Here is a 25,908-nt window from a genome sequence, read left to right as displayed (position 1 = left end):
GGGAGATTGCGAGCTGAGGCTCGTGGGACTTTGCGGATGGCTAATGCTATTACGATAGCTGCTATACGTACCAGGCTATTTCATGTCAAAATAGGCTGCTCTGTTAATGTTTCGAGTAAATCTACGGATCGATATGGAAGGGAAACATAGGTAAGTAGTACCAATGCGTTAGATCGAACTTTAGTCAGTTCCGATCATTTTATAGGAGATCGTTTGAGAAACGCGATTGTTTACAGAGGGCTCGTTGGTTATTGGCTAGTGGATGCATACCGCAACCCTACCTCAGTTTGTTGCAGTATAGCTTCTATTTTATGCGCCTTATAATCCGGTGCGCCTTATATATGGACAAAGTTTTAAAATGGGCCGTTCATTGAAGGTGCGCCTTATAATCCGGTGCGCCTTTTAGGGCGGAAAATACGGTATATAGATGCCTCCCCTGCCATCATGAAAAGGGGAAAAACAAATTCAATTGTTTTTATTATAAAGTCATTTTCCTTTTAATCTCAATAATTTTGTATCATTTTGAACCAAAATCGCTGAATTTTTATAATTATTTTAAAACCGAAGATGATTAGCTCGGAGGAGCCAACTTCCTGTCTAGCCTCCTCTGAGGATTGCGTAATCACACGGCTGCCTATGTTGACAGGCTATGCAATTAGATAGAACTGCTCTCTGTCTTTATGTTGCTGTTTAAGTGTTCTAACACTGTGGCGATATTAACTAATTTCCGTAGTTAGCTGATGTATTGAATATCTAGTGTTTTTTGTCATCTGTCTGTAACGTCGTGTTTCTTAAGATGAACAAAACGGCTTTGAAAAGAGACTACGAAAGGAGGCTACGAAAAAAGGTTCTCCAGCCTTATAGCAGGGGGTGCTAGTGATCCCGGAATGCTTAATGCGCCTACCTGTAGAATAAGAGATCTCCAGTTCAAATTTACAGTGAGCAACTGAGGAGCAGTCGTCCATTTATTTCGTTTTACATTCGTTTTTTTCCCCCGTTTTTACATTTCGTTTTACAATGGAGGATTACATATCCAAACGATTTTACAACTATGGATTTTCGGTCAAAGCAGGAGGTCATCAGTAAAGGAAGAGCAACTCCGGAGTTAAAAGGTTTGATTCGGACAACGGGACTTCGGAACGGAGTGGTACGCACGATCGAAAACAAGTTTTTGATTCCATGTGCTTTATTGAGTGTTTTTATGTGTGATGAGTGCTGATATGAGATTTTAAATAAAATAGTTCAAATTAAATAATAAATAAACCACACTAGAGCAGCGTTCCCCAACCTTTTTTGTGACACGGTTAGTGCCGGACAATTTTACTGGGGGTGTGTGTGTGACGTCATTTTATCATTGCGGTGCAGTCATGAACCTCACCGCACGTGACTGATATATATATATATATATATATATATATATATACACACACACGCACCCACCCACGCACGCGTGCGCACACACACGCACGCACGCACACACACACACACACACACACACACACACACACACACACACACACATACATACCGTAAATTCCGGACTATAAGCCGCGACTTTTTTCCAAAATTTTGAACCCTGCGGTTTATAGTCAGGTGCGGCGTATATAATGTTTTTTTTCGTGATTTTTGTGATGACTTGATCACTTTTATACACTGCAGTATCTTGAAGAAAAAAACAACAACAAAAATACTATTTTGAAACACTACTATGGCTGCTGCTTATTCTGGCTGTGTTGCTTGTGACTATTATGAGCTTTAGTAGGAATGCACGCTAGGTGACCTGCGTCAAAGGGCTCTAAACCCTTTCTCTTACTCTGCCATGTGACTCAGAGATTACACAAAGCAGTGGCGCTGTTTGGACCATCTGCATTGTATTAAAACCCAATCAATCAGCATTTAAATTCAATTCTTCTGACATTTTGCTCACCAAAAACAAGTTGTAATGAACGTGAACTTTTAATGCATTTTATTCAGAAGGTTACTTTGAACCCCGAGGCTTAAATGGCGGCGCGGCGTATTTATGGATTTTTACGGCCTCCAGGGGGCGCTCTAGCAGGAAGCAAGAGCGAGACAGACGAAGAAGAGATAACGCGCCGAAGAAGACGTGCTAGTTTGTGTTTTGAACATTTCGCGCATCACGCACACACCCTCATCATGGAAAACACACGAAGAAATGCATTTGATGCAGCTTTTAAGTTAAAAGCAATAGATTTCTTCCAAGATGGCGGCTCCCCAGTTGGCCGCGGCCGCTACGCGTCTCAGCAATCGACGAGGATATTCACAAAATATGTCGCCTAGGACACTACAAACAACACAAAGTTTAGTTTATCCATCAAGTAGAGTAGTGTACGATCGCCAGCGCCTGCTGGAGGTACGGTCATCGAGTGTTTTCGGACTCGTAGCCACAACTACCCTAGTCTGTTTGCGTAGCCTCGGAGTGCTTAGGGCGCTAGCCCCAGGAGCTCACGACGCAGCGGGCTCGCCGGGCAGCACACGCCGGAGGAGGAGTAAGCGTAGGCGGTGTGACCGGCGGCGAAAGCGCGGCTGTCGAGGTGGGCTAACGGCTAAGCTGAGAGCTAACCCCTACAAACCGCCGCTTCCATCCATCTTCCTCTCCAACGTCCGCTCACTGGATAATAAAATGGACCATCTAAAACTGGAACTCTCTTCAAAGAGGGAAGTTAGAAACTGCTGCGCTCTCATCCTGACGGAGACATGGCTGAACTCATCAATGCCGGACAACGCCGTTAGCCTGGAGGGGCTCGCTACATTCCGCGCCGACAGAAACAGCGAGCTAAGCGGTAAATCCCGAGGAGGTGGGCTGTGTGTCTACATCAACAACAACTGGTGCAAAAATGCTAGATCTGTCGCCAGCTTCTGCTCTTCGGACATCGAGCTTTTGACTGTTAACTGCAGACCCTTCTACCTGCCCAGAGAGTTTACTGTTGTTAGCATGACGGCTGTGTACGTGCCTCCTAGCGCTAACACTAAAGAGGCCATGAGGGTTCTCTATCGGACAATCAGTGAGCTGCAATCCACGCACACAGAGGGGGTTTTCATCATTGCTGGGGACTTCAACCAGGCTAGCATGAAGACTATTCTCCCTCATTTTTACCAACACGTGGATTTTCCAACTCGGGGAGAGAACACTCTGGACTTGGTTTACACAAATATAAAGGATGCATTCAGAGCAGCCCCCCGCCCCCACCTCGGCTCTTCAGACCACCTATCTGTTATGCTAACCCCTGCATACAGGCCCCTGCTGATCAGAGCAAAACCCACAGTGAAGCAGGTGAGGGTGTGGTCTGAGGGGGCCATGGAGGCACTCCAGGACTGCTTTGAGTGCTCTGACTGGGACATGTTCAAATCAGCAGCAACATATGACAATCAGATCAACATTGATGAGTACGCCATGACTGTGTCAGCCTACATCAACAAATGCTCCGAGGACGTCAGCACCACTAAGAACATCATCACCCGAGCCAACCAACGACCCTGGATGACTGAGGATGTACGTCATATGCTACGAGCACGGAACTCAGCCTTCAAGTCTGGCGACAAGGAGGCACTGAGGACAGCGAGAGCCAACTTGAACCGTGCCATCAGGCTAGCGAAGCGTAGCCACAGTCGGAAAATTCAGGATTTTTTCCACGACGCCAATAACACCAGGAGTATGTGGCAAGGCATACGGGCGATCACGGACTACAACTCACCCTCCCCCCCGGTGGGTGAGGTTGATGCTGACTTCCTAAATGGTCTAAATAACTTCTTCGGGCGTTTTGAGGCACTAAACAGCACTCCGGCAGTTAAAACTGTTCCCCACCAGGAAGAGGAGGTCCTCTGCCTTGACTCAGCCGACGTGTGGAAGACTCTGAGAAGAGTCAACCCACGTAAGGCCCCAGGCCCCGACAACATACCTGGGCGGGTGTTCAAGGAATGTGCAGGCCAGCTGGCGGGTGTCATCACAGACATTTTTAACATCTCGCTGGACCAAGCCAAAGTGCCAGTGTGCTTCAAGGCTGCCTCCATCATTCCGGTGCCGAAGAAACCTCAAATCACCTCATGGAATGACTACAGACCCGTGGCACTGACTCCCATCATGATGAAGTGCTTCGAAAGGCTGCTCAAAGATCACATCGTCTCCAGACTCCCCCCAACATTCGATCCGTTCCAGTTTGCCTACCGGCAGAACCGCTCCACTGAGGATGCCATCTCCTCCGTTCTTCACCTGAGCCTGGCTCACCTGGAGGAGAGGAACACCCACGTGCGGTTGCTGTTCCTGGACTTCAGCTCAGCGTTTAACACCATCATTCCACAACATCTGGTGGAAAAACTGGAACACCTGGGCTTCAGCACCCCCCTTCGGAACTGGCTGCTAGACTTCCTCACCAACAGACCTCAGTCAGTCCGGGTCGGACAGAACACCTCAGATGTCATCACCCTCAGCACAGGCTCCCCTCAGGGCTGCGTCCTGAGCCCCCTGCTGTTCACCCTGATGACACACGACTGCGCCCCCAGGTTCACCACCAATCACATCGTGAAGTTTGCAGACGACACAACGGTGGTGGGCCTCATCAGGGACAACAACGACCTGGACTACAGAGAGGAGGTGGAGCAGTTGGTGGGCTGGTGCAGAGAAAATAGCCTGATCCTGAATGTGGAGAAGACGAAGGAGATCATCGTCGACTTCAGGAAGAACCAGCCTCACCACGCTCCACTGATCATCAACAGCTCAGCTGTGGAGGTGGTCAGCAGCACAAAATTCCTGGGAGTCCACATCACAGACGACCTCACCTGGACTGTGAACACCACAACACTGGTCAAGAGGGCACAGAAGTGCTTGTACTTCCTGCGGAGGATGAGGAGAGCCCACCTGCCCCCACCCATCATGAGGACGTTCTACCGAAGCACCATAGAGAGCATTCTGACAAGCTGTCTCTCGGTGTGGTGTGGAGGTTGCAGCGCCTCCGATTGGAAGAACCTGAGGAGAGTGGTGAGGACAGCAGAGAGGATCATCGGGGCTCCTCTTCCCTCCATTCAGGACTTGTCATCCCAGCGCTGCGTGTCCCGAGCCCGAAATATTATCAGTGACCCATCACACCCCCACCATGGACTGTTCTCCCTGCTACCCTCTGGGAAGAGGTTTCGCAGCATCCGCTGCAGGTCCACCAGGTTCTGCAATAGTTTTTTCCCTGCTGTCGTCAGACTGTTGAACATTCAAACGTAGCATTCCTCTGCACACTTGTAAATACTGCTTTTGTCTCCTGCACTGTTCACATACTTTATCACTGCTGCACTTTGTACTTTATAATTATCTTATTTCATATTTTTATATAGAATGTCACTTTTTTTTAACCAGCCGAAATACCTCTACATTGCTGAAAGCCGTATGCAACGAAATTTCGTTTTGTACACACCTAGTGTTGACAAAATGACAATAAAGTTCTGTCTAAGTCTAAGTCTAAGTCTAAGTCTAAGATTTGGCTGTCAAAGAGGGAAATAGAGCTTAAATGGCGGCGCGGCGTATTTATGGTTTTTTACGGCCTCCGGGGCGCTCTAGCAGGAAGCAAGAGCGAGACAGACGAAGAAGAGATAATGCGCCGAAGAAGACGTGCTAGTTTGTGTTTTGATAGGCGTATAATTCACACGAAGAAGAGACAGAACGAGATCAAGACGGACATTACTGAAAGGGAGCTTTTATACACAAACCGTCATTATGGGGGCAAAAGAAATGCATATGATGCCGCTTTTAAGCTAAAGGCAGTCGATATTGATGACATTGTGTTACGTCACCCTTTTCTTTATTTCGTGGTCCCGTCTACTCTGGAGCTATACGTGTCGCTCGCTAGTTTAATGTAATTTAGCGCTTCGTGCATGAATAAAATTAGCATGAACAGACCCTCATCACACTCGAAGAAATGCATAAAAGCGACGACGAAAGAGAGACTGAGAAAGTGTGAGGCGAAGGATATCTAACGCTATTCCAATCGGACGCTGAGGAGGAAGACTTCGATGGTTTCAGTGCACAGGAGGAAGATGAAGACGATGAAGCTCTTTTTTTACTTTTACTGGTATGTTTTTTAACGAGCCCTGTTGGTGCTGTACTACCGTGTTGCTGCTGTGTTACCGCCGCGTCTCAGTGACTTTTACCGGGTATGTTTTTTTTAATCCAGCCCTATTAGTCTTGTGTTACTTCCGTGTTGCTGCGGTATTTGCCGCGTCACGGGCAGTGTTTGGAAAGAAATGTTAAGGTATGTTATTAAAACTTTAAAAAAGCTTTCTGTGTCCAGTCTTTCTTTGTTAATAACTCGCGTGCACACTTCCGTGTTGCTGCGGTACTACTGCTGCGTCACAGGCAATGTTTAGAAAGACATGTTAAAGTATGTTATTAAAACTTTAAAAAGGCTTTCTGTGAACGGTCTTTCTTTGTAAAAAACGCGTGTGCACGTGCGGCTTATAGTCCGGTGCGGCTTATATAAGAAAAAAACTAAAATATCCCCCAATTTTAGCTGGTGCGGCTTATAGTCCGGTGCGGCTTATAGTCCGGAATTTACGGTACATACATACACAAATACATATGTAATCAGCTGTTTTTGCACTCATAAACCTGTCTTGTGACTGGATTATTATTATTGTAGTTCAAGTTATAACACTACGGGTTTGGGATATCAAGATCAGTTTTTGGGAATTGGAAACATAAGACTCTTCGATTATTGGGAAAAAACAAGAAAACTATTTGATGAAAACGTTTTTGGGAGACTTGAGAGCTGACCTGTAGTAGGTAAGTACGTTCTCGTCATGGGCATTGCCTTGACCGGCCTCCTGAGCAAGCTGCCTTATGCTCTTCTCCTGCTTCTCATTGACCTTGTCGGCCCACACCAGCCACACCTACAAGAAACAAATGTCTTTTATTTGGAGTACATAATGGAATGCAGCAGGGGTAGGAAAAGTGAAAATATTTTTCTTTACTTCACTTTGCAACAAGTAAATGTTTGTTAATTAATTAAAATTAATTAATTAATCAGGGTGGGGCTTTTTCTAAGAGCATGTTCAAGACCAGGGGTGTCCAAACTACGGCCCGCGGGCCAACTGCGGCCCGCGGTCCAGTTTTTATTGGCCCGCAGCACGTACTGGGCAGGCTAACGAGTTAGCGGAAAGATGCTAATTCGCGATCGTGCTAACACGCGCAAACGGCCCTCTACAGGAAATTAAACGAACATTTGGAGCAATACTACATTGTCCTAAAGGTTAGACACGTGATCATTCATTTCTCTTGTTAGGAGACACACTTACATCGCCAATGACTCCTGTACCACTGTAACCGACATATGTACAAGAACGTAAAAAAGGAAGTGGTATCGCCTGAAAACGGCCTTCAAAATAAATCACCCTACCTCAAATCAAAGCATGGCTGAATAACATAAATAACATGGAGAATTCTTAACACAAACTGTAAATATGTTTTTAGAACAACTTTTATTATTATACATTTTATTTACAACAAGGTAGAAGTGTACATACTGTAAATATGTTCTTAGAACTCTTTTATTATTATAACAATTTTCTATAACAAGGTACAACATTGTAAATATGTTTTTAGAACTCTTATCATAACCTTTTTTTTTTAAAAAAAAAAAGGTACAAGTGTACGCACTGCAATTGTGTGGGCACTCCTTGCCTTCTGCTGGCGTGTGGGCAAGTTTTGTGCCATAATTCCTCAATTTAGAAGTTCTATTTTGACTTTTAATTCTTTTTTTCAATTTGGGAAAAAAATCCGCGATGTAGTGAAACCGCGTTAAACAAACCGTGATGTAGCGAGGGATTACTGTACATCACTGAAAATCAAGGCAATTGTGTTTGTCTAATTTGTAAAAAGACGGTTGCCTTGTTTAAGGATTTCAACTTAAAGAGACACTATCATAATTTGAAAAATAAAGACAATTGTGACAATGAAATTTGTTTTATAACAGTGTGTATTTGCATGACATTTTTGTAGTTAAAAAATGTCAGAAAAAACTATTGGCCCCCGGGCCCCTTCACTTTATCAAATCTGGCCCTCCTTGCAAAAAGTTTGGACACCCCTGTTCAAGACCTACCGTTGTAGTTGAGCTATTAGTGGATTCTAATATTTTTATTATTTTTAAAATTTCTATTTTGTAGATTCATTGCAAGCCTTCTCTATGTCCATTTTAAACACTGGTTGAAGACCCATTTTTAAAATGAAAAATTAAGGAAGACGAAGTAGGGTTACAGAGTGTCTTATAAGTCTCATAACTCATAAATCTCCTTGGGGTATTTCCCATCGACACCTAAGAATTAAAAATTCTATGATTAATCTTAAATTACCAGGCCTGGAGGTGGGGCTCTAAGTAGCCGGGCCTTCGCCAATGGCACAGCCCAAAAAGGAAACGTGGGTCCCCCTTCCCAGGGGCTCACCCCCTGTGGGAGGGGCCAAAGGGGTCGGGTGCGTAGTGAGCTAGGCGGTGGCCAAGGGCGGGAACCTTGTCGGTCCGATCCCTGGCTGCAGAAGCTGGCTCTTGGGACATGAAATGTCACCTCTCTGGCTGGAAAGGAGCCCGAGCTGGTGTGCGAGGCAGAAAAGTTCCGACTAGACATAGTCGGACTTGCCTCCACACACAGTTTGGGTTCCGGTGCAAGCCCTCTCGAGAGGGGCTGGACTCTCTTCCACTCTGGAGTTGCCCACGGTAAGAGGCGTCGAGCAGGTGTGGGCCTACTTATTGCCCCCCGGCTGGGCGGCTGCACATTGGGGTTCACCCCAGTGAACGAGAGGGTAGCCTCTCTCCGCCTTTGGGTGGGAGGACGGTTCCTGAATGTTGTTTTGTGCCTATGCACCGAACAGCAGCTCAGAGTACCCACCCTTTTTGGGGTCCTTAGAGGAAGTGCTGGAGAGCCCTCCTTCAGGGAACTCCATCGTTCTCCTGGGTGACTTCAGTGCTCACGTGGGCAATGACAGTGAGACCTGGAAGGGCGTGCTTGGGAGGAACGGCCCCCCTGATCTGAACCCGAGCGGTGTGCTATTGTTGGACAACTGTGCTCGACACGGATTGTCAATAATGAACACCATGTTCAAACACAAGGGTGTTAATGTGTGCACCTGGCATCAGGACACCCTAGGCCGCAGTTCGATGATCGACTTTGTAGTCGTGTCATCGGATTTGCGGCCGCATGTTTTGGACACTCGGGTGAAGAGAGGGGCGGAGCTGTCAACTGATCACCACCTGGTCATGGGTTGGCTCCGATGGTGGGGGAAGATGCCGGTCCGACCTGGCAGACCCAAACGTACTGTGAGGGTCTGCTGGGAATGTCTGGCAGAATCCCCTGTCAGGAAGAGCTTCAACTCCCACCTCCGGCATAGCTTTTCCCACGTCCCGGAGGAGGCGGGGGACATTGAGTCCAAGTGAACCATGTTCCGTGCCTCCATTGTTGAGGCAGCTGCCGCAGCTGTGGCCGTAAGGTGGTCGGTGACTGTCGTGGCGGCAATCCCCGAACCCGCTGGTGGACACCGGCGGTAAGGGATGCCGTCAAGCTGAAGAAGGAGTCCGATTGGCCTGTTTTGGCCTGTGGGACTCCGGAGGCAGCCAACAGGTACCGGATGGCCAAGCGGAACGTGGCTTTGGCGGTTGCTGAGGGAAACACCCGGGCGTGGAAGGAGTTTGGCGAGTATCATCGATGCCAGAGTTTGGTCCGCATTTCCGGCAGTAAGTCGGATTCGTTCCCAGTGAGGGTTGGACTCCGGAAAGGCTGCCCTTTGTCACCGGTTCTGTTCATAACTTTTATGGACAGAATTTCTAGGCGCAGCCGAGGCGTTGAGGGTTTCCGGTCTGGGGACCTCAGCATTGCGTCTCTGCTTTTTACAGACGACGTGGTACTGTTGGCTTCTTCAAGCCGTGATCTCCACCTTTCACTGGAGCGGTTCGCAGCCGAGTGTGGAGCGGTTGGGATGAGGGCCAGCACCTCCAAATCTGAGTCCATGGACCTTGGTCGGAAAACAGTGGAATGCCCTCTCCGGATCGGGGATGAGATCCTGCACCAAGTGGAGGAGTTCAAGTATCTTGGGGTCTTGTTCACGAGTGAGGGCAGGATGGAGCGTGAGATCGACATGCGGATCGGTGCAGCGTACCGGTCCGTCGTGGTGAAAAGAGTGCTGAGCCAAAAGTCAAAGCTCTCAATTTACCGGTCGATCTACGCTCCTACCCTCACCTATGGTCACGAGCTATGGGTCGTGACCGAAAGAACGAGATCCTGGATACAAGCGGCCGAAATGAGTTTTCTCCGTAGGGTGTCCGGGCTCTCCCTTAGAGACAGGGTGAGAAGCTCGGTCATCCGGGAGAGACTCGGAGTAGAGCCGCTGCTCCTCCACGTTGAGAGGAGCCAGATGAGGTGGCTCGAGCATCTCATCAGGATGCCTCGTAGACGGCCTCCCTGGGGAGGTGTTCCGGGCATGTCCTACCGGCAGGAGACCCCGTGGACAACCCAGGACGCGCTGGAGAGACTATGTCTCTCAGGTGGCCTGGTAACGGCTTGGGATCCCCCAGGATGAGCTGGACAAAGTGGCTGGGGAGAGGGAAGTCTGGGAGTTCATCCTAAAGCTGCTGCCCCCGCGACCCGATCCCGGATAAGCGGAAGAAGATGGATATCCATCTATCCATGGATGGATGATTAAAGTGTCTGTGATTAAAGACATTCATTGATTGAAAAATAAATTTGTTTAGGAAAACCTTTATTACCTCATCTTCATCTACATAGTCGTCGATTTCCATATGCTGCGTGGGGATTTCAACAGGGGCCACATCTTTAGGCACCCGCCGTCTGCAATCAAACAAAGTCAACAAAAATTGTTGAAGGCGTGACATTTTTATCTTTTATAGATTAAAAAAAATATTTAAATTAAACTTCAGTGTGAAATGTAAAACTAATAACACCTTCCAATCCCCTAGAAGTAGTTGTTTTGGCACGTACAGCATCTGGCTACCTGTTTACCTAATATGCTTTTAGTACATGTTAAGACATTGTTCTGAAGTCAACTGCATAGTTTTACTACGGCAGGATTAACACTTAATTAGTTATGTCCAGTTAGCTGTGTGATTTTGAAATTGATGATTGTGGCTCTTCAATTTGATTCCAGTTCCTAACGATTGTCGATTCAGATTTTTAACCCCCCCCAAAAATAAATAAATAAATATATATATAGGTATATACAGTCGTATGCAAAAGTTTGGGCACCCCTGATCATTTTCATGATTTTCCTTTACAAGTCATTGGTTGTTCGGATCAGCAATTTCAGTTAAATATATCATATAGCAGACCAACACAGTGATATTTGAGAAGAGAAATGAAGTTTATAGGATTTACAGAAAGTGTGCAATCATTACTTGAACAAAAGTAGGCAGATGCATAAACTTGGGCACCCCAACAGAAAAATCCTTTTGCAGAAATAACAGCCTCGAAACGCTTCCGATAGCTTCCAATGAGAGTCTGGATTCTGGTTGAAGATATTTTGACCATTCTTCTTTACAAAACATCTCCAGTTACGGGTATTTAAGGTGGCCACTTGCAAGTTGTTCTTCTTTTTGCATCTTCTCTGAAGAGTGGCAACATGGGAGCCTCAAAATAACAGATTGTTCAACATCATAGTTTAGGGGAAGGATACAAAAAGCTAGCTCAGAGATTTCAGCAGTCACTTTGCACTGTGAGGAACATAGTGAGGAAATAGAAGACCACAGGCACAGTTCTAGTTAAGGCCCGGAGTGGCAGGCCAAGAAAAATCTCAGATAAGCAGAGGCGAAGGATGGTGAGAACAGTCAAAGTCAATCCACAGAGCAACTCCAAAGACCTACAACTTGATCTTACTGCAGACGATGACACTGTGCATTGCTCAACTATTCAGCGCACTTTGCACAAGGAGATGCTGTATAGGAGAGTAATGCGGCAGAAGCCTTTTCTGTACACATGCCACAAACAGAGTCACTTGAAGTATGCTGAAGCACATTTGGACAAGCCAGTTTCATTTTGGAATAAGGTGTTGTGGACTAATGAAACTAAAATGTAGTTATTTGGACATAACAAGGGGTGGTATACATGGCGGAAGAAGAACACAGCATTCCAGGACAAACACTTGCTACCCACAGTCAAATTTGGTGGTGGTTACATCATGCTGCGGGGATGGGTGGCCAGTGCAGGTACTGGCAATCTTGTTAAACTTGAAGGTCGCAAGGATTCCAGTCACTATCAGCTGATTCTTGCGAACAATGTTCAACAATCAGTGACGAAGTTGAAGTTGCCCAGGGGCCGGGTACTTCAACAAGACAACAACCCCAAACACTGTTCAAATTCTACTGTTTAGTGAGTGACTCAAAGAGCTATTTTTGTGACATTTTTTGAGTTACAAAAAGGGCTATTTTCAACCAATATTTATTTTATAGATTATATTTATATATAATTTTTCCCAAGAACTTTATTTTTGAGAACCTCAAAAAACAACAACAGCAGTTAAAGCATGCTACTGAAACACGAGTTGATATTTTGGGGTTAGCACTCTCCTGGTTTAGTTTTTACCTCTCAGAGAGGACCCACCTTAGGCTTTGGAATGCCGTTCCGATACATATCAGAATTGATAGAAGTAGAAACATTTAAGACACGACTAAAGACACATTTGTATACTATGGCCTTTAATCAACATGTGTCGGCCTATTCAGCTGAAATTTATGTTCTCTGTCCTCACCCCCAAGGTAACACCCAAATGGAAAATGGCTGTCTGGATTTATTGTCGAGGGATGAGGGATCTGAGGCGGATTGCCACCCTCGAAGACACTGCCAGGACAATTTAGGGCACCTTCGTGCAGCTCTTCACTATGAATATGGACATCCACTTTTTCTTTGGATTGTTTTATATTATGTGTTCTATGTGCCCTCTCTGCATCCATTGCAGCCTGGTCATCCTGGAAGGGGTATCCTCCCATCTGTGGTCCCTTCTCAAGGTTTCTCAATTTTCCCAGTAGGTTTATTTTCAGTTTTTCCTTGCCCTCCTGGGAGTTTAAGATCAGGGGACGTTGAAAATAATTTTGAGACTAGTCTGTGATTTAGGGCTATATAAATAAATTTGACTTGACCCACCGACCGAGTAGTCCATGGCAACGCGACTTCTAAATACAACATTAGTTTTCATTGTTATATAAATGACACAATTATACATGCTGTTGAAAATGAAAAATGTAGTATAAATGAATGTATTACAAAATGAATTTATTATTTTCTGGTCTTCCTATGTCTAGTATTAAAAGTTTACAGTAAGTACAAAATGCTGCAGCTCGCCTGCTCACAAGGATAATACATTTTGATCGTATTACCCCGATACTAGCCATCTTGCATAGACTCCCGGTCCACTTGAGATGTGACGTCACAGTTCTGTTATTAACTGTTATAGTGGTGCTTGCTCTAACTTCTTTACAAGAACCACACGTGAGACAGTTTGGCCATTTTACGCTTGCAAGCGGAGAAGCCATCAGCACCCTGTGGTACAGAGGTGCTTGAAAGCAGTCTGACTTAGGCCTCTTGCAAGGGAATATTTATTGAGAGAAAACAGGGTGGGGTGACAGTGAACAGGTTTCAGGGGTCACCTCTGCAACCTGGTTAATCAGTGCAGAGGGTCTTAGCTCTTTGTTTTACAAGGTTGTGGAAACAGAAACTAGTGGAGCATTTTAGATAACTAACTAAGCAAGACTGTTTCAACATCATTTGGAAAGTTTCAACAACTGAATGTGGAAACCTTCCAGAGTCAAGGAAAGGTGAAATGTTTTCACAACGTTAATGATTCTAATCTACATTCCAACATAATCATATGATCACAATAATTTGTCAACCCTAACACTAACCTATAACATATTAATTGTCTTCAAGCCTTCTTATCTCGTTGACCTCGTTATACCATACGTCCTTTGTTCACAAAATGCTTTTAGTGGTCCAAAAAGACGTCTGCAGGCACAAGAGCATTTTCTATTCGGGCTCCCGGGCTTTGGAATGCCCTACCCACAATTATCAGAGCTTACCGTATTTTCTGGACTATAAGTTTTAAGTTTTTTTCATATTTTGGCCGGGGGTGCGACTTATACTCAGGATCGACTTGTGTGTGAACTTATTAACACATAATATCATTCCACTTGTTATTTTCACACTAACCCGCAAGAGGGCATTCTAGCCCTGTGGAATAATTGGAACGGCAACTGACAATGAGTCTGACGTAAGCGACGTAGAAGAGGAAGCGCCTTGTACGTCCGGAATTACCGGAGTCGTTTAAAAGTGACACAATGAATGAAGATGTCATTGGATTTAGTGATTTGGAGTGACACAGATGGTTTGGTAAACTTGTTAGCATGTTATTTATGCTATTGTTATTTGAATAACTCTTAATATGTTAACATACCAGGCATGTTCTCAGTGTGACCGAAAAAAGAGTTTCAAGAAGTGGATTGCCTCTCCAAACTCTACTACTGCTGCAAGTTTTGTTGCAGCCCGGAAGATAATAAAGCGCGGAAAACCATTCACCGATGGCGAGCACATGTAGGATTCATTCATTAAAATATCAGAGTGCCTATTTTCGGACTTCAAAAACAAAACCGAGATCATTCAGAAAATTGAAGACATGCCTCTCTCTGCAAAAACAGCGAAGGAAAGGGTAATTAAAATGGCAAACAATATCACCGATCAGCAAATCAAGGACATCAATTCAGTTCCAGCTTTCTCAATTGCCTGTGATGAATCGTGTGACGTGACCGATATCGAACAGACAGACTATGCAGGTGCGTGAACTCTAATGGGCCGCAAGAAGAAATGATCGAATTGACACCACTAAAAGGCCAAACACGGGGTGAGAACATCTGCGAGGCTGTGCTGCAGTGTTTAAATGATAGAGATACACACTGACCACCTGATTTCAGTCGTGACAGACGGCGCACTGAGTATGAGAGGGTCGCAAAAGGGGTTTGTATTGGATCGAAATCTGCTTCCTTTCCATTGAATATTGCATCAAGAGGCGCTGTGTGCGCAAACATTTCCACCTTATGAAAGGCTTTTAGATTTTTGCGGCTCCAGACAGATATGTTTTTTTTTTTTTTTTTTGGGACCAATATGGCTCTTTGAACATTTGAGGTTGCCGACCCCTTATCACTTCCCTGGACTCCAAGCAGATTTGTGTTGCTGCCTTCATCGACCTGACCAAGGTCTTCGATTCCGTCATCCATTCCATCCTCCTGCAGAGGCTCTCAAGTATTGGCCAGTCATCACACACATGTTGTTCACACACATGTTGTTCACACACCGGCGCTGTTCTCTATTTACATTACTGATGTACTCAAGTATGCCGGCAGTTCAAAGATCCACCTTTATGCTGATGACACTATCCTATACTCTGAAGGCCCTTCTCTCCATTCTACAGTTTACAAACTCGAGTTCAATGCCATATGCGCAAAATATTTTAGGGGCAGTGGTGGGAGCATGAGACCAGTTAAAAATGATGCATTTTGTTTTATTTGTGTTAAGAAGGAGATGAAGAAATATTGTTCAACGGAGCTGAAACTAAGTTGTAGTGCATGTGTGTGTGTGCATGTGTGTCTAAATATATACGTATACCACACTCTCATTTCACCTGAGTAAGGTCCCTTAGGGCATCATATTGCCTTCGTAATTGTAGCCTAGATCTACATTTCAACAGCTAGTACTAATTTGACATCCTTTCCTAACGAGCCGTTTTCGCGTGTGGGATCGAAACTCGTGGTTTTTTTTATTACACAAATTCATGTCACGATTTGTGCAGTATTTTTCGTTCTAAACATTTAACGTTTTTGCATAATTAGTACATTTGTGGTATAAGATTACGCATTTTCGCATTCAACATAAACATTCATTACGTTAAACACATTCCACCACTTTGACGGCAGGAACCTGATTAGCTCAGTCGGTAGCACAAGCGTTTCCTAATACGAGGCGTGTTCGCGTGTGGGATCGAAACTCACGTGGGTTTTTTTATTACACAAATTCATGTCACGATTTGTGCAGTATTTTACGTTCGAAACATTTAATGTTTTTGCATAATTGGTACATTTGTGGTATAAGATTACGCACATTCAACATAAACATTCATTACATTAAGCAAACTCCACCTCTTCAGCAGAAGGAAGCTGATTAGCTCAGTTGGCAGAGCAAGCGTTTCCTAACACGAGCTGTTTTCGCGTATGGGATCGAAACTCACGTGTTTTTTTTTCATTACACAAATTCATGTCACGATTTGTGCAGTATTTTTTGTTCTAAACATTTAACGTTTTTGCATAATTAGTACATTTGTGGTATAAGATTACGCATTCATTCTTGGCATTCAACATAACGTGGGCTGTGACGACAGCATTCTTGTAATTCGCGCGCTGAGCTTTCAGATACAGTTTTACACTAAAGCCACCCACAAACCTTCCCCTGGAATCCTTCTATTAAAATGAGTCGCCCAAGGAAAAGCAAGGTGGACAGTGTTTAAAAAAGAGTGGCCAATTTGGCTCGACGTACGCGACGTGACGTTCAGCCACATCAACATCAACCCGTCACATATCGAGGTAAACGGACCAACACCTCGGATCTCTCCTAAGAATTGCCACAACAAATTTTACTCCAGACTATGACGCACTAGCAAAAAAGGGAGACCAACAACACTGTTCCCACTGAAAATGAAGGGGAGGCTCTCAAGTTTGTTGTAAAAAAATGTATTTTGAATATGATTTGTACACATAGCAGGGATTGAAACTAGCGACCAGTCTCATTTTCAAACAATGCAGGATGCTCAAGGACATTGATGCACCACCTGTTTGCGACTAATCTTAACCTGTAAAGTTCTTAAGGCTTACTTTAAGGAAGTGTTTCCCGTTCCCTCACCTCTGTTACCAGGTGTTTGTGAGTTAAAACTCTGCTCTGATTTTCAGATACCCCTCACCGTGTTGCCGTTTTGATTACTTTATTTGGATGTATGCTTTCACCGATACTTCAAGATGATATATTTGGTCAGAATGTTTGCCGTTTGATGTGATCTCATAAGATAAACATCTTTCATTAATCTGACCTGCAGGCACTGAAGTGATGGAGACTGTTATTCATAATAACAGTGTCGTATTTTATGAGAATCACTGATAGCAGTTTTTTAGTGAATTTTTTTTTTTTTTAATGCTGTTAATAAATGCATTTGTTTTCAAAAAACTTGTTTGGAATATCCATGCTTTACTACCTACTAAAGGCCAAAATCTTTTATGCAATGACCTTTACAGGTCGCTTATATTACTTCACACAAACACTACGTCCATCTGCTCCTGGTTCGGCCCTCCGGTCCAAATTTAGAACCCAGTTCGGCCCGCGAGTCAAAAAGTTTGCCCACCCCTGGTCTAGTTCATCTGATCCCGGCCTACAGGCAGAAACTAAAAACTTCTAAGCCTGTGGTGAGGACTGTGAGGAAGTGGACAGTGGAGTCAAGGCAGGACCTCCAAGCCTGCTTTGACTGCACCGATTGGGGAGTTTTCGAAGCTGCAACTTCAGACCTGCATGAACTCACTGACACTGTCACGTCATACATCAGTTTTTGTGAGGATCTGTGTGTGCAGACTAAGACCTTCTGCACGTACAACAACGACAAACCTTGGTTTACACCGAACCTCAGGAGGCTGCGCAAAGTCAAGGAGGAGGCCTACAGGAGCGGCAAGCGCGACCTGTTCAAGCAGACCAGAAACACACTGAACCGAGAGGTCAGGAAAGCCAGGAGTTGTTACGGGGAGAGCCTGAAGAGACACCTGCCAATCCTGATCCCGCAACAGTGTGGAAAGGTCTGCAGAGCATCACGGGCTTCAAGAAACGAACCCCCCGTCCTGTGGAGAGCCCAAGGCTTGCTAACCAGCTAAACAGGTTCTACTGCAGGTTTGATCGGTCCTCCCACACAACGGGACTTCCTGCAGCACAATCTACATACTCACCTCTCCCCACAACTGCTCTGTCCACACCTCTATCAACGTTGTCACCCACTCTCTCTCTTGCAGAGGCCGTGCCCGCACTCCAGATCCGCGAGGAGGAAGTGCGCCAGATGTTCCGGAGACAAAAGACCAGGAAGGCACCGGGCCCAGACGGCGTGTCACCTTCCTGCTTGAAAATCTGCGCTGAGCAGCTGGCGCCCACCTTTGCACGGATCTTCAACCGTTCTCTGGAGCTGTGTGAGGTGCCCTCGTGCTTCAAGAGCTCCACCATCGTTCCAGTGGCCAAGAAGCCCGCCATCACAGGTTTGAATGACTATAGACCTGTCGCACTGACATCTGTGGTCATGAAATCTTTCGAGAGGTTAGTGCTGAACCACCTGAAGGATGTCACCCCCTCCACTTTGCCTACCGGGCAAACAGGTCAGTGGATGATGCGGTCAACATGGGACTGCACTACATCCTGCACCACCTGGACACCCCAGGAACGTACGCCAGGATTCTGTTCGTGGACTTCAGCTCGGCGTTCAACACCATCGCTCCTGACATCCTCCAACACAAGCTCATCCAGCTTGCGGTGCTTGCCTCCACCGGTCAGTGGATCACCAGCTTCCTGACCAACAGGAGACAGCGTGTGAGGCTGGGGGGCATCATATCTGACACCCGGACCACCAATACTGGAGCCCCTCAGGGGTGCGTCCTCTCCCCACTGCTCTTCTCTCTCTACACCAACGATTTCTCCTCAGGTGACTCTCCTGTGAAGCTCCTGAAGTATGCAGACGACACCACTCTCATCGGACTGATCCAGGACGGTGATGAGACTGCGTACAGACAGGAGGTGGAGCGGCTGGTCCACTGGTGCAGCCAAAACAGCCTGGAGCTGAACCCGCTCAAGACCGTGGAGATGACAGTGGACTTCAGGCGTGACCCTTCACCACTTTTACCCCTCACTATCCGCAGTAATACTATTCTCTCCACAGACACCTTCAAGTTCCTGGGAACCACAATCTCTCAGGACCTGAAATGGACCGGCCACATAGACTCTGTCCGGAAGAAGGCCCAGCAGAGGCTGTACTTCCTGAGACAGCTCAAGAAGTTCAACCTGCCGCGAGAGCTTCTGAAGACCTTCTACACTGCCATCATCCAGTCTGTCCTCTGCACCTCCATCACTGTCTGGTTTGGATCGGCCTCCAAACAAGACAAGCACAGACTGCAACGGACAATCAGGACTGCAGAAAAGATCATTGGAATCAACCTCCCATCTATCCAAGACTTGTACCTGTCCAGGACCAGGAAACGTGCAAGGAACATCTCTACAGACCCTTCTCACCCTGGTTGCAGTCTGTTTGAACTACTCCCCTCTGGACGGCGTTATAGAGCTCGGTACGCCAAAACCAGCAGACACAGAGACAGCTTCTTCCCCCAGGCTGTTGCTCTGATGAACTCACACCACTCTTAGAGTCTCAGAGTCATTACTGTGCAATAACATCCTGCTCTCCACACCTTTTTTGAATTTGTCTACACTGTTTGTACTATGTGTCCTCTCTGCATCCATTGCAGCCTGGTCATCCTGGATAAGAGACCTTCCCATCTGTGGTCTCTTCTCAAGGTTTCTCATTTCCCCTAGCTGGAGTTTTGAGTTTTTCCTTGCCCTTTTGGGAGTTTAAGATCAGGGGATGTTTGAGAATATTTGCCATTTTTCACATGTCCTGAGTGTTAGTCACCTAAATGTTGAGCAGAGGGTGTGATTTACCGAAGTCAAATTCCTTGTTTGGCACGCTCAAACATGGCGAATAAAAAACTCTTGAATCTTGAATCTTATTATATTTTATTCCCGTCACTTTTTTGTCCCGCTTCTTCTTCCACATAATTCATCCGATTCACTCCATTCCACTTTTGACGTATTCCAAATAGTCACGAGATGAGCGCTTCCATTTTTCTCTTTCCGAAAATTTTCCGTTTTCGCAAAATTCGCAAGTTTACGGCAAATCTTTCCCCATTCATTCTTAATGGCTCATTCGACATTTCAAATTTACGTCATTCCAATTTGAAATTCACATCATTCAGCACATTCGAATCACATTCGGAAAGATTCTCGACATTCCCAAAATTGCCAAATTAAAAAATTTCACGTTTTCACGTTTAAAATTTCGACAAAATTTCAAATAATTTCGTTTTTCACCTCTAATTTCTACATTTTTCAACCGATTCAACCCATTCCAACTTTCAACTGCTCATCTTTTGCCTACCTATTCCACAACTTCTCACCTACCAAAAATTCCAAACTTTCAAATTTGAAATTCAACCAAATTCTCCAAAATTTCATTTATGGTCGAAAACAGGGAATGTGGGTTTGAAGAACCAGAGTGGATGATGCCAGAGTAATAATATGAGCGGGCTTTGTTAAAGGCTGATTTATAATGGTGCATGAGGTCTTTGTAAGCAAGGGCATGGACTGTGAGGCCGGTTTTCTTGCATAATCGTTCTAGCTGTCGAAGTTGTTAAGTTTATGGAGTTCTGGGTTGAACCAGGGTTCTTGAAGGAATGGGGTCGAAATACAAAAAGTCCTGCCTAGCTACAAAAACAGATATGCTCAAACCTCATTGAATAAAGTACATAAACAGAAAAGTATATTCACATTTTAAATCAATAAAAGAAACATTTTAAGCATATAATTATACTTACACACCAAATCAATAAAGAAGACATAACTAGACATTTTTGATAGGTGGTAATGACAAAGGTTTTTATAACTTTATGATCTGATATATATTTTTGAGCACTTTGAAATAACAAATGTTTTTTGATATATTGCCTGAATAGCTTAATGACCCTTAAGGAACTGTGTAATGCATGCCTGATGTTTTTTCTCTAAATCATGGACACGGCCAGAGTCGTCTTGACCGTTCAGTACTTGATTATATCTTGTGTTTTGACTAAACGTCATATGTCGCCTAAATGCGAGACGCCAGCTTTTCGATTACTACTGAACGCTCTGCACAGAGGGAAATATTTTGCCTAACAAAGAAAAGATACGGTTGGAAGCATGATTAAACTAAGAATGTAATGATGTAAGCAAAGACATGGAGTATCAAAAGAACAAACTTTGCATAGTCAGGGAACATTAATAAATCGATGATGTCACAGCCAAAAGCTCACATAATTCCGTACAAAATGACAAAATTGAAAGAATGACGAATGGATGAGGTGCGACAGTGTAAGAATGGAGCAGAATGTTTACAGGAAGGTCACTTGGAGATAAAACCAGCAGGTGCCAGAGGGAGACAGCCAAGGACTCGGCCAAAGATGATCGCCAAGGCCGAAAGACAAGATGGAAGACAACAGCCCCCCCACACACACACTGAATCGCCCATAACCAGCACCCACTCCCATGGAATCAAACTCTACTGCGAACTTGCCCCACCCCAAAGACTCATCACCCATCAAACTCGGCCTACACCGGCATGTGCAACTGAATATAGGCTGACCAAAGAACCTTGAACGTTGCCTTTTCTGAATGGAGACTTTCTGCTCTTGAAAGGCCCAGCGCTGTATTGTACTTTCCTGAAAACAGAGCTTTCTTAACAAGAATTGTGATTGAACTCAACCAACCTGTGTAAGTCTAATTTCTGCTTCAGTGTCTTAGCATTTTCCTAAATCTGAAGAAATCAAACGAGCACGCAGTGAGTAAATTGGATAACAGGTGTGGCTTTTGCCGTGAGGCGCAGATAGCGCGCTCCCTAAATTGTGGACGAAATCCAACATGCTGAGTGAGTAAAAGTGACTGTTTTGGTTTTCAGAGGAACCACTGTGTTGAGGGAGGTAGACAGAATGTTGTTGTAAGTGTTGACGAGGTCCGTGGGCGTTGGGTTTTCAGGGTGGGTGAGGCCGGAAAGTGTGTTTGATATGCAGGTGGAGAGAGTGTCTGGGCAGATGGACTTGAGGTTGCGAAAGATGATTGTGCGGTTTTGTTTTGGTTCAGGTGTGGGGGTGTCAATATCAAATAAGATGGCTAAGTGGTCAGATATGGTGAGGTCGGAGCTAGAAATGTTGTGGATGTGGAGGTCAGTGAAGTAGACCAGGTCTAGGGTGTGTCCGTGCTTGTGGATAGGGAAGGTGATGTGTTGAGTGAAGCCGGAGCAGTTAAGGAAATCCAGGAAGTCCATAGAATGTTTACAGTCTGGAGAATCGATGTGCAGGTTGAAATCACCAAGAAGCAGGAGAGATCGGAAGTAAGATGGCGGCGCGTGCACACGCAGCGGCCTCTCTCTGTCCCGAACGGTGTTTTGTTTTGTCGGTTAATGTGGGTTTGTCCGACAGTTTTGTGTGTTCGTCTCGTCGTACCGGGTTGTGCTACAAGTGCGGCGGGCTGGTTCTGCTCGACATCGGCGAAAGCGAGTTTTGTGGCGATCTGGACTTTGAAGCGGGGACATTAAAGGCGCTCGGTCTGCTCCGTCCTGGAGCGTCGCCGGACTCGCCTGCTATTCCTCCCCCGGTTGGGCGTCCGGGCCAGGCTGGCGGCCAACCCAGCTCGCCCGGCCGTGCCTTCCATTCTTCTGGCGAACGTTCGATCGCTGGACATCAACATGCCTGCTGAGTTCTACGGACCGGACAGTGCGTAACTGCTGTGCATCTGGAGCGGATGGCGTGCTATCGGGCGGACCGGGCCATGGTACGAGGGGGAACATCGCGAGGAGGTGGGCTGTGCGTCTACATCCGTGACGAATGGTGCCGGGACTCTGTTGTGGGATGCTAGCACTGCTCGCCACTGGCGAAGTTTGTGATCTCCAGGCTGTTGGGGTCCTGAACTCTCTCCCCCGTTGTTTTGCTTGTATGTTAATCGTGTACTGTGTCTCGTCACCGTGGGATAGGGGAAACGAAATTCCGGTTTCTTTGTGTGTCTTAGCATGAAGGAATTGACAATAAAGCTGACTCTGACTCTGACTCTGAGATGATGAAACTGAGAAAAGTGCAGTGATGAATTCTGAGGGGTCAGATAAGAAAGATGGGTTTGGTTTGGGGGGGCCGTAAATAATAACAGTGATGAGGGGTTTTGTTCCTGGAAGTTTAAAAGCCAGATGTTCGAATAACGGGGCAGAGGTGAGGGACAGTGCACGGGGTTTGAGGTTTTGATTGAAAATAGCAGCGATGCCACCCCCTCTGCGTGGGCTGTCCAGATAAGAGTATCCTGTAGGGGTGGTTTGATTGAGTGAGAAATAGTCCAGAGGTTTTTGCCATGTTTCGTTTAATCATTCAAGTTCGATCAAGTTTGTTGTCTAATGAATTCGTTTAGGATGAGTCTTATGTGTTAAATAGTCTGTATCTCCGCTATCTTGTGCCAAAGTGTTTTCCTCGTGTGCACTGAAGTGTCCATAGCTCTCGTAGCCTAGCCTAGCCTAGCATTCACTTCACCTCACAGTGAGAACCTTTTTGTTGTTACTTTTTTCTCATTGTTTGTTTGCACTTTGCCAAGAACTCCCTCTTTTGAAGCACCTTTTGTTTGAACTTTTGCAGCCCCGTTGTTTTTCCCTTAGTTTGAGGTGTTTTGCTTTATACTTTATTTAATAAATTGCTGCCTTGACGGCAATCTATCTCTGAGCCTGAGTCCTCCCTTTATCAGGTTGTGTCAGTGATTAGGATTTCTGCTGCACAAGTTGCCACATCACCCATTTAGTGTTGTATGCAATTGCCCCTCTTTTCTGGAACAGATAACAGTGAAGCAGTCCCAGATTTATACTGTGGATAATGAAGTTGAGTGATTCATGTATCTAATTTTGTCAGGTTAGCATTTTGCTACCTTCACCCACAATGAGAAATATTTGCCACTGTTGGAATAATTTAAGTGAAGCCTTGGCCTGCCAGACCTGGAGGCCTTGTCTTTACAAGTTTATGACTTTCCTTTTATCTAGGTTCTTCCTCTTTAGTGACAGGGATGTCTTTTGATCCCTGTCAGCCATATGTATCCTTCCTGTCCTTATGTTGTCTGTGTGTTTTTGTTCCTGTAAGAGGCCTTCACTAACAATGAGCAGAGCTTATTTGCATAGGCGAAATGTTCTTATTTGGTTCAAAGAAACTTCATTCCTTTTAGTTAACTGTAGGTTTGGTTCATAGATTGTTGTTGATCAGAACTGTTTTTCTTTGTTAAGTGTTATATACAGTTTGAAGTAGTTGCATACAAGTTATCCAATATTTACTCAATGTTTGTTTAAGGAACTGCATACCAGTTACCTCACATTTACTTAATGTGTGTTGAAGTGTTTAGGACAAGTTACTCATTATTATTGTGTTAATTTGCCAAGCAGATAAAGTTAGCAAAGGTTTAGTTGCATTGTTCCACAGGAAAGCGGCAATCAACGTGATTCAAGTTATCTGATCACAGTCGAGGACGAGTCAGCCAACCATGGGGGAAGACAGCTGGTTGAGGAAAGAGGACAAACTCTGCGGGGGTCACGGGCCGACAATGAAGTGCTAATTCACACCACATTACATTCCTTAGCTAATCAGCGTTGCTACAGCCACAATCTCCCCTCCCTTTAGTGTAGCAACGCCTCTGTAACCAGGGCAACCAAAACATTAAAAAGAGGAGCACGTGGAGTAAGGACTCAGAATTGATGGAGATTTTAACTGAGGTTCCTTTCTCTATCGTTCTCCTCGCGAGTAAACCTGTTCTGGTTGTCTTCTCCTCTTCCTTCCAGCGTGTGGTTTAATGTCTGATGGTACTTAGACCTGACAGCCACTCAGTGGCTTTAATTGCGAATCTAATTGTCTTGTTACAATGTTCTGGGCTTTCTAGTGTTAGCACACCCCACCAAAAAGGATAAATGCTCTTGATAATCTTGATAATATGACAATAGTCTGGCCTTCGCTAACTTGGAATGAAAGGCAGGAAAAATAATCAAATCCAGTGTGATTATCAGTATGCATGCGCCATTACCCACATCCCACCACGCTCACTCTGTCTTGATGAGGATGTCCTGGTTTTTGGGTTCAAGCACACACTTGCAGATGAGTTCCTGAGTGACGGGGATGGCCACGTTGTTGGAGACACACAAGTCCGATAGGTAGTCCAAAAAACTGTAGACAGAATAAGTGCAATTACGCTCTCTCTCACACTAACTGCTGTGCTGCGATGGCATGCCTACCGGGGCTCACGGTTCTTTCGGACTAGGTTAACAAAGGTCTCCACTTCGGTCTTGGTGATATGCTTCTCCAGCAGCTTGCGGTTGTTATGTAATAGTGCGGTGATTGTGTCCTCTGCCAGGATGTCATAGCCGATCTGACCCTGCATCAGGCCAAACTGCTTGGCGATGTACTCCTGGAAAAAAAATACAATACAACAACTTCATTTACATAGTGCTTCACAACAGCTGCAGCTGTAACAAAACAACAGAAATAGATCAAATATCATCCATCCATTCATTATCTGTACCACTCGTCCCTACGGGGGTCGCGGGCGTGCTGGAGCCTACCCCAGCAGTCATTGGGCAGTCGGCGGAAATTACCCTGAACTGGTTACCAGCCAATCGCAGGGCACACAGAGACGAACAACCATTCGCACTCCCACTTACAACTAGGGACAATTTGGAGTGCTCAATCGGCCTACCAGGTGGGAGGAAACCGGAGTGCCCAACCGCCCTGTATTGCAATCATGTACGCATGTTTCTGTAAGGATCGACACCCACAGACCACCGCTCACGAGACCATACCATGGCCCTTACGTAGTTCAGAAGTGAGTGGAGAAAGCGGCCTTGACATGGACGTCTGCAGTAACTGGGTATCCATTGATCGCTTGAAACCTGTCTACCTCGAGAGGGATCAACCTGTACCGTTAACCGCAAATAGCCCGCTGAAGAGCCTCTGTGTGGTTATTTCTGTAACCTGAGGCCAAAATTAAATCATC

General features: G+C 45.5%; 1 protein-coding gene and 1 long non-coding RNA gene across 6 annotated transcripts in view; one reads left to right on the top strand and one right to left on the bottom strand.

Annotated features, from left to right (window-relative positions):
* The window catches only part of itpr3 (inositol 1,4,5-trisphosphate receptor, type 3), a 312,780-nt gene that overhangs the window by 264,696 nt on the left and 22,176 nt on the right, over positions 1-25,908 (bottom strand). For all 5 annotated transcript variants that reach the window (XM_037245884.1, XM_037245880.1, XM_037245881.1 and 2 more), the window contains exons 2-5: positions 25,151-25,323; positions 24,963-25,082; positions 10,749-10,830; positions 6,773-6,888 (exon numbers count right to left, since the gene is read on the bottom strand). In XM_037245884.1, coding sequence (XP_037101779.1) covers positions 6,773-6,888; positions 10,749-10,830; positions 24,963-25,082; positions 25,151-25,323 — 491 coding nt within the window. The remainder of the gene's footprint in view (positions 1-6,772; positions 6,889-10,748; positions 10,831-24,962; positions 25,083-25,150; positions 25,324-25,908) is intronic.
* LOC119119532 lies at positions 9,692-15,905 on the top strand. The gene is made up of 3 exons (XR_005097327.1): positions 9,692-9,703; positions 13,017-13,019; positions 15,830-15,905. It is a non-coding gene; the product is annotated as an uncharacterized LOC119119532 (long non-coding RNA).

The sequence above is a fragment of the Syngnathus acus genome, chromosome 2 (assembly GCF_901709675.1).
Source record: "Syngnathus acus chromosome 2, fSynAcu1.2, whole genome shotgun sequence".
Lineage (NCBI taxonomy): Eukaryota > Metazoa > Chordata > Actinopteri > Syngnathiformes > Syngnathidae > Syngnathus > Syngnathus acus.
The sequence above is the reverse complement of the archived record's forward strand: the minus strand, read 5'-3'. Positions and strand labels throughout refer to the sequence as shown.